Source organism: Sinocyclocheilus rhinocerous, unplaced genomic scaffold (genome assembly GCF_001515625.1).
Source record: "Sinocyclocheilus rhinocerous isolate Xijiao unplaced genomic scaffold, SAMN03320098_v1.1 scaffold3117, whole genome shotgun sequence".
In the NCBI taxonomy this organism is placed as follows: domain Eukaryota; kingdom Metazoa; phylum Chordata; class Actinopteri; order Cypriniformes; family Cyprinidae; genus Sinocyclocheilus; species Sinocyclocheilus rhinocerous.
This window is the reverse complement of record NW_015629109.1, coordinates 888,354-898,190: the sequence shown is the minus strand read 5'-3', so window position 1 is coordinate 898,190 and position 9,837 is coordinate 888,354. Positions and strand designations below refer to the sequence as shown.

The 9,837-nt window shown below is 37.6% G+C and overlaps 1 protein-coding gene across 1 annotated transcript in view; it reads right to left on the bottom strand.

Moving 5' to 3' along the window:
- The window catches only part of LOC107738824 (voltage-dependent L-type calcium channel subunit alpha-1C-like), a 91,291-nt gene extending 90,502 nt beyond the window's left edge, over positions 1 to 789 (bottom strand). Inside the window, exon 1 of the mRNA XM_016550705.1 lies at positions 533 to 789. Within this exon, the coding sequence (XP_016406191.1) occupies positions 533 to 708 (176 nt within the window). The 5' untranslated portion in view covers positions 709 to 789. The remainder of the gene's footprint in view (positions 1 to 532) is intronic.
- Positions 790 to 9,837: the final 9,048 nt, after the last annotated feature.

The following is a 9,837-nucleotide window of genomic DNA, read 5'->3' as shown; positions in this document are numbered from 1 at the left end:
GGTCAGTAATATTTACATCTTTGAAAAAAATCAATACCTTTATTCAGCAAGGATGCATTCAGTTGATCAAATGTGACAGTAAAAATGTTTACATTGTCACATAAGGTCTACTTCAAAAAATGCTGTGCTCTAGAACTCTAAAAACAACGGTAGTCCACAAGATTTCCTTAAAAATTATTAAGCAGCACAACTGTTTTCAACATTAATAATATGTAAAGTTTCTTGAGCAGCAAATCAGCATATTAGAATGATTTCTGAAGGATCATGTGACACTGAAAACTTGCGTAATGGCTGTTGAAAATGTAGCTTTGCCATCACAGAAATAAATTATATTTTAGAAAAAATGTATTAAAGTAGAAAACATTCATTTTAATTTTTTATAATATTTCATAATAGTACTGTTTTTATTGCAGTCCTGGTGAGCATAAGAGACTCCTTTCAAAAACATTCAAAATGTTACCGACCCCAAACTTCTGAACAGTAGTGTGTATATATATATATAACAAGCAGGTCAGAGTTCAGTAAAGGATACTTCCATTCCACGATACTGATGCACGCCCTGCGGATGGGGTTTTTAAGAGTTAGGCAGAGAAGGGCTCGGGGTGGGCGCGTGGAGGCAGTGCTGGCCTGTTTCTTGGGTTTGGTGTAGTGCTGGCGTTTGCGCTGCGTGGAGCTCACAGTGGAGATCGGGGCTCCGGTGGTGCCCATCAGCTTGGCCTGCCGTGCCGCGTCGATGGCTGCCTGCCAGCTGATGGGGGCGCCAGGGGTGGGAATGTGTTCAGGTGCAAGACCCAGCACCCCACCCCCGCCCCCCACACGCTCGTCCTCATTCAGACTGGGGACTGGATCCAACGACGGACTGGAATAGTTGGAGCCTGTAGACGAAGAGAAGGAGACAGTGAATGAGAGAGTGTGAGAAAGTGGAGTTCTGTGATGTTTGGTTCTGTATTAATAAAGATTTTTTTGATGTCATATTTAAAATAGAGTTTTTTTTATCATACCTTCATTCACTTGACAACTTTTCTAATGCCTTTTAGGGTAGATTTGAAAAGCCAAAAAAATATATATATATATATTTAAATAAAAGATTTTGCTGTTTTACCCTTGTCCCAGACCCAGATTTTCAGTCATTTAAGAGAGTTTATTTTATAGAAGTCCACAGGGACAACAAAGCCCACAGCCAGATGGACAAGCAGTTATTAAAACAGTTTGTGTGCTTGTCACGTGTTGTACTTGTCCAATCAATGTTATTAAGCTTGTAAATATGCAAATAAGACCATCAAATCCATCCACAAATGGGTTTACAAATGTACAGTGTGAAATCTCAAAGCCTGGCAACCCAAGATTAAACACCCCTGGTATTTATATGTAATAACTCCTGGGTAAACAATTTCAGGTGTGAAAAGCCAATCAATGTTCTTTTATATTTTACATATTGGCATTCCAGTATAATCCTGGCCCATTGCAACAGCGTATTCATCACACATGGCAGCCCTGCAGGACTGTATCTCATCTCCATCTGCAGTCCAAGAGTGTAAAATCCAAAGAGAACTGTCCTACTGAAGTGTGTGTGTGTGTGTCAGGAATGAGAGACAGAGTGAGATCACAGTAATAAACCACAGAACGGAGAGTTTCTCCTATTCTGTACCCTCAGTTTTCTCTCTCCCCCTTCTCTTTTTAATAAATGGTTCAGCCCACTGAATAAGCCAAAATCTGGATTAGTGTGAAATGTCATGTCAGAATGACATCAGTGAGTTTGTCTATGATAAAATATCTTCTCCTATCCCAGTTTAATATGTAGTTTTTTTGTAGATTGATGCTGTGATGCTAGTGGTGCAGTAATCACATACTTTAGATGTCTTTTATATAAGAGAAAGCGCTGGGTTTTGATCATTAGGATTCAGTAAAGTATGTTATGAGAGTAAGAAGAGAACTGGAGAGTTGTTGTCTGTGTTATCTAACTCCTGTTAAATTATAGGAAGCCAAAGTGGGCTTTTCTCGATGACTCTTTTCTCCTAAAGCACCATTTCTAATTACCGTAGTAAAGCCATGCTCTGGATAAAGGACTTTCAAAAGGAAGAATCTCAGTTACTCATCCTAAAGTACCCACAATGGATTCACTCTCTTGAGAGATACTCTGACACTCATTTTTTCTAATTGAAAAAGAGCTATACATACACACACTTGTAAACTTGAATTCACATAAAGCAAAGACTAGGTGTCGAGGAAAATCACCAAATTTCAAATCCCGCATTCATTCACACAGATCAAATCTGCACCTCATGTAAACTTTCTAAAGTTTGAGCCATCAGCCACTAAAGCTGTTCGATTTGGAATCAATGAACTGAGATTTAATCAAATTCTGCAACTGCATCACCACTGACACCAGGGGATCCCCTTTCCCTCTGATCTGAGATCAGCAATGGCCTTCTCTCAGAGCTTTTCACTTCAAAAAAGGAAACATTCACATTGTATTTTAACTTGCAACTTCAATGAACATATATATATATACATAATATGAACAAAAGGATGACTGTAAAAAGTGAACTTTAGTGTAAGCAGCTATTAGTACTGGATGAGCAAGAAACTAGCCTGAAACAAATGGGGAGGGACTAAATGAGCTAGGGGAGGGGCTGATATATATTGGGGAGGGGCTAACGAAGATTAGGCAGAGGATAACTATAATTTGTTTCTAAAATATGGTGTTTTTGACCATATGCCACCATTTTCACTCCAGCAACTAAGCAAACACACACACATACCTCAGCATGTGTTAATCTAGTGCACTACATGGATGAGTGTATTTTAACACCACAGTCACACACACTCTCTCACATACTGTTTTATGAGTCAGCATCACCATTCATATATTCATCTCACCACACAAAAACACATACACCCGTTCACTCTCTCTCTCTCTGAGCTGTACAGTAAGAGCATTTTCACTGCAGCATCACAGCAGTGGATGATTTGACCACGACCGTACAAGAGAATAAAACATTACTGCTCTAATTTCTACTAGTTCATTCTGCTCTGGTTTCTTCCGCAGCCAGGCCATTTTGTCACAACACTAAGATAAAGACACATGTTAAACACTGTAAAAGAGGGTGTGATATTGTTTGGAGGTGTGGTTGAGAGGGTGAAATTAAGAGCTTGACTGATCAATGAGATTTGCTGCTTATAGAGGCGTGAAGTCACTTTCTGCTTTCTATGGTGATGCTTGAGCAGCGTTTGCATACTTTATCACAGATGAAGCGGATTAGATGCAATATTTTTGTCAAATACACAGACAACTGAGAAGGTTTTATGTAGCAACAGAAACACTTTTCATTCAATACTATATGTACTGCTTAAAGGGGTCATTAACAGCCTTTGTTTTTTATTTTGTACTGTTCTCTGAGGTCCACTTATAATGTTATCAAGATTTTTACATCAAAAAAACATAATTTAGAAGTAATAAATTATTTTCTGTCTTGTTTTTAACCCCCCTCATCAGAACGCTCTGTTTGAATAGGCGTGGTGGATTGTTGACTCGGAAGTAAATGCACACTGCTATGATTGGCTAATAGTTGTGTATGCTTGACAGGCTACATCCTTCACAGATGGACGCTGCTGTGTTTTAGGTTAAAAACGCATAAACACTCAGTACATATCAAACGATCTGTAATAACAGACCAAGCAATAGTGATCATGTAATGAAAACAGTTACTAACACTTGTGTGGTATGATATCACTGTCGGATCCAATATAGTCTGCAAAACATTGTCTTTTAGTTTCAATCTTTCTGAAAGTTCTGTGTCCAATTGTGCCATGTTTGTAAACAAATTAAGTAAATGAAGTAAACAAAGGACCAAGTTCTTACTGACATGGTCTGGCACTTCATTAAAAATTAAGTTCATCAAATAAAGTTTATCGTTTGGTTTCTGCATAGACCTGCGTTTGCCACTCTTGTCATTTACCTACTACGTGCTTGAAACGGTGGGCGGGGCTAAACAGGCACTGATGTAAAAGCAGGCGTTGATCTTCTTCTGCGGAGGCAGGGTTTAGCCACACTATTACGTCATAAAGTAGCACATTCCACAACCTGTCATCTTGGCAGATTAGCTTCAGTTTTTAGACTAACGAGAATGTTTTGGGTTCTGAAACTTACATGATGTTTTTTTATAGCACAATGACTTCTTATATATGTTATGCTAGAGAGCAGATGGCTCTGTATGCTTACTGCTTATGAAACGCTCTTGCAGTACTTCATGCTACACACATTCGATGTTATACACTGATTGGACTGCGCAGCGCCACTTCAAGTCGAAGTGTGATATAGTGTTGCGGTGTGGTTGAGCATACCATTGTTTGGGGGTGTGGTTAAGAGTATTAGTTCACACAGGCATGTTCAAATATGCATAATTCCCTACCAAATGGCAGGCAAAAAACTATGAAAGCCCATTTCCGCCACTGAATAAAAAATAAAAAAGGTAATTTAAACTCGCAATTCTGAGAAATAAAGTCACAATTCTGAGAAATAAAGTCAGAATTGCGACTGTAATTTTTTCCCTCAGAATTGAGTTTATATCTTGCAGTTCTGACTTTTATAACACAAATTATTGCGCGAGATATAAACTCAATTCTGCAAAAATATCAGTCTTTTCTCCCCTCAGAATTTGACTTTGACTTGCAATTGTGAGTTTATATCACACAATTCTGAAAAAAAATTTGCAATTGCGAGAAAAAAGTCAGAACTACAAGATACAAACTTTTTCTGAGGAAAAAAAGTCAGAATTGCACGTTTATTCTGACTTTATTTATTGCAAATGTTAGTTTATTTCACAATTTTCTCAGAACTCTCAATTCTGACTTTTTTTCCTCAGAATTGTGAGGAAAAAATGTCAGAATTGCAAGTTTATATCATGCAATTCTGAGGAAAAAAATCAGAATTGCGAGTTTATATCATGCAATTCTGAGAAAAAAGGCAGAATTGTGAGATGTAAACTCACAATTGCTAGAAAAAAAGGTGAGATAAAAAAAAAAAAAAATGTATTCAGTATAACATCATAAAAATGTAGTACGCCCGGATTCCATTCTTGCTACACACATTCATACTATATGGAACATACTTTTTTTAAATAATTGCTAAATAATTACTTTTTCAAAAGAAGTACCTACTCAGATTATGCACTTTCAGAAGCAGCCATGATGTAGCCAAACCTCTGACAGGCACAGTAAGTCTGAACCAACAGTTCAGCTCATTCTGGCCAGGAACCGCTCAGTCAGCCAATAAAACAATTCTGACTGATCGTGGCAAATGAATAAGAAACTAGAGTACAAAGCAGACTATAAGCATTTTACCAATAGACATTACTTCCAGTATCCAGTCAGTTTACTGCCTTTGTCATATGTCCCCACAACCGCACTCTGGATATTGGTTTTCTGAAAAGCATGCACACCACATCTGAGAAACAGCATATATAACACAAAACGGTGACAGTTTATCACTAGAAACAATGAACCACATGCTGACAGAAAATAAAACACATGCCTATTGTCATGACATTATTATTCTTGTTTGCAAAAAACATTTATCGACATACACATGGACCATGCTAACCAGCAAAATCTGACCCCTTGGGCTCTGCAAGCATTTTTACAATCTATTCAAAGATCAAGAATCATTACAACCATTAATTATCCAAATATTAGAGAAATCAAGAAAATATTTTAATGGTGTGGCAGGAGTTAAGCCTTAAAACCTAGAAAAACATTATTTGCAAAAAGATCCAAACACAGGAAGAGACACGGGACCCTGTGGACCCTAGAACACTGACACACACACACACACACACACACACACACACACACGCACGCAAGAGTATTAATAACATCCTTTTTAAAATTCATCTGCAGAGATACAAGGCCAGAATAACCCAGATTCATAGGGAGAAAGTGATGAGGAGGTAACAGAAAGCAAGAGCGGGATAGAAGAAGTGACAGAGAGAGCGACAGACCTGTATGTGGCGGTATCAGCAGATCTTGCCACACATCTTGCTGAACTAAGTTTCCTTCATTCAGCTGAGACACGCTACACTCTAAACATTGATATGTATATTTATGAAGGGCTGTTTAAAAGCATAGAGAGAGAAAGGAATTGCCACGTCATGTTTTAGTATCAGTCAAGTTTTGGACCTGTTTGCCCCTGCTGGTAGATGCTGTAACTACAACATTCTGTATCTTCTCCATTGATGGCCATTCAGAAGTTGTCATTAGTGTTACTTAGTATTATTTATAAACTATTATAGTATTAATTCATATTTTGGATTAGCTCTTATTTGTATGTTTTCAGTTTTTAGATGTTAGTTTCATCTTTAGTTTAGATTTCAATAATTACATAATACGTTATATGCTTTTGTCTTTTTTAATATTCTGTTTAGCTTTTTTCAGGTTTAGACATTTTAGTACTTCATCTTAAACTTATTTTATTTCAGTCACTTGCCAAGGCAACATTTCTAATCCTCAGTTAAGTCTGTAAAGTTTTTTTAAAAGTTAAAAAAGTTAAAAGTCAGTTTTTTTGACTTTGAAAGTTTTCATTGTAATTAACAATAACAACACTAATTGCCATTTATTATGACATAATACAATATTTAAAAACATGAAAAAATAACAACAAAAATGTAATTATATGAAAGCTGTTTCCATCTTTCTGGAGTGCTCTTTAAAGCGTGAAATGGACTGATTTTCCCCTGTCTGCTGCCTTTGACGTCACACCTCAAGATAGTCGCTATAGTGAAGGGTATGTAATTTCCCTACGGCTCCAGAATGATTAGTCACATGACATTTATGGTTCTGACGATTGACTCGAAAAAAAAGAATGGAGGTCAAGTACTTCTGCGTAGGTCCTGTGCCAGCTGAGAAACCAGCACTGAGGTTAATGGAAGTATTAATATAAATAATTTTAATGTATCAAAATATATAAATGTGGAACAAAGCCCTTTATAGTGAGGGTGAGCTGGGCATCATAAAAGTTTCACTTTGACTTTATGTGTGTTCGGTTAATGTGGCACTGAGCCATCGCTCGATGACGTCACACATGCAGCAGTGAGCAGTAAAGTACGAAATACTCCAAGTTCATGACTCAGCAGGGAATTGTGGGAAATGGAGTCATATGTTGACGATGCTCTGAAGCCACAAAGCTAAAATAAATAAATCAATGAGAAAAGACCCAACTACTACAGAAGAAAATGAACCAATGACAGGATAATGATGGAGAGACACACACAGGTCTTTGGCCACCTCGATTTTCTGTCCCTCTGTATCACACACACACACAGACACACAGATATACACACACACACACACACACACACACACAGAGAGACACAGATACAGACACACACAAACATCAAAGAGTAAGACAGTGAGTGTTTTGCTAGAGAAAGATACAGGCAAAACACAACACTACAGCACTGCTTGTGTTAGGATGCTGTGTGTGTGTGTGGCGTGAGTGGGCGGGGCACACTGAAGGTGTCATCCATTACCATCTGTTCAATTACATCACTGTTATCAAAGCCAGCCAATCAGATCAAGCTGCTCAGTCACGCTTCACTGGTCCCTCAGCCATAGCACACACACACACACACCCCTAAACATGACCAAAACCTTACCAAAGCTGGGCACCAACACCAACATAATGTTTACATGCCCTAGGATGTGTTCTCACATAATTAGCCGTCATTCAGCATTAACACACACACGCACACCTGAGGCATACAGACACACACAGTCACACACCTGAGACGTACACACGACTGATACAACCGAGACATAGACGCATACACACGCACACCTGAGACATATATACATGCACTCACATTTCTGAAATAGTGACACATACACACACCCCTGAGATACCAACACAAACACACACACACACAGAGGACAGCATAACAGTGATGCACAGCAGCAAAAAAAAGCTATTCAGCCTCCAAAAATCAACTGAATGAGATGTCAAAAAAGAAAAGTATTATTATTATTATTATTATATTTAGCCATTATTCTTTGGAAGTATTATATTATATTATATTATATTATATTATATTATATTATATATTCATTAGACAGTGGTAGAGAAAAACATCGAATGGAACGAATGGAATGCAAACATTTTGAAGCTCAATATCTCAAAACTACTCAGAATGCAGATAGAACCTTATAATACCAAGGGGACGATAATATAATATAAAAATACAAAGTGGTTTATGTTTCATAAAAATCAAGCCTTAACATCAACAATAAAGTCTAACAGTGATTAAGAAAATAAAGAGGGTCAGTTGTTTTGATTTCATGCTGACTTCAATTTATCTGCCAAATTGTAATGCTATGTTTTTTTTAGTAAAATGGTACCATCGCATTCTGCTCTTTTATCTACAAGCTACAGAAAATAATGTTTGTGTTTCTAAGTTCTAGGTTCCAGCTAATAAAGAAGCCTAGTATCAGATGGACTCAGCTGAACTGAACAGTATTAACACAAACCTCTCAATTTTGCACTAACAGACCCACACACAAATATATAGACAGCACTGTGTCCTAATCATGCTGCTCCACATTATATATTACACATGAAACATGTTCTGATCAGCTGTAATTGCGTCGTGTCATACAGTCTTTCTGCTTTTAGTGTGAACAGGCAAATTCCTCATCGCTGGAAACTAGTTGTGCTGTGTCTTGTTAGGTCATGCTGTAAGCAGTCCTCCTAAAGTACTACTCAAGGTTTTCACTAAAAACAGCAACAAGCGTTCACTAAATAGTTGCATTTCTTACAATGGGTTTACTGGGATGAGGTTAAACAAGGTATTTGCACTACAATGAGTGTGGTTATATAAGCAAACATATAACTCCTCCTTCCCTTTCTCTTTCTTCCTTGGTGTTACGTTTTCTATTCTTTCCATCCGTCCTCGATGTCCTGAAACAAGACTGCTCACAAACATTTAGACTACAGGACCAGGAGATAAGGTCACAGTCCAGTTATTTTAAGAAACAGACATCAGTCACTATGGAGTTCAAAGCATGTCTGTTTAATATTGGTCATCAACACACACACATGGGTAAATGCCAGAGAATGAGGGATTCCAGAGAGATGGCAGCGAGATTGTAGCTTAGAGTCAAACACATCCACTATGAAATTTAAACACACTTTCATACAGAGCAGTAACCTACGCAATGGGACAAAAACAAAACCCATCATGAGTTTGCTTCTTGCATTATTGTGTTGGTGTCGAAAATGTGTTGCTACACAGCAATATTGTTCAATGTCCAATTCATTCTAAATCCATTTTTTTGCCTGTTTTATCCTACACCAGGTGAAAATCAGAAGTCTGACTGCTTAGAAAAGTAAATGATTTGATTTGTTTTATCATGGCTATAGCATGAACATGTGGGATGTACTTTAATAATATTCCATACTTTACATTAGAAACACTTAAACAATATTTAAATACTGTTTCAGTAACTCTAAAAGTTTAGCAAAGATCTCAAAGTAGTCACAATGCAACAAAATAATGTCAATGGTCATATTTATTTATTTTTAAAGATTTATTTTTGGCGTTTTTGCCTTTATTATGATAGGACAGTGTAAAGATAACATGAAGTGAAGTGAGAGAGAGGGAGGGGGGCGGTATCGGGAAAGGTCCTCGAGCCGTGATTCGAACTTGGGACACCCATAGCGCAACGGCTCTATATGTCAGCACACTGCCCACGAGGATATCGGTGCCGACCCTTCCACTTAATTTTATGCAAATTTTGGGATATTGCTATAAAAACACTGTATGGAAATTCCATGTAGTCCATAAA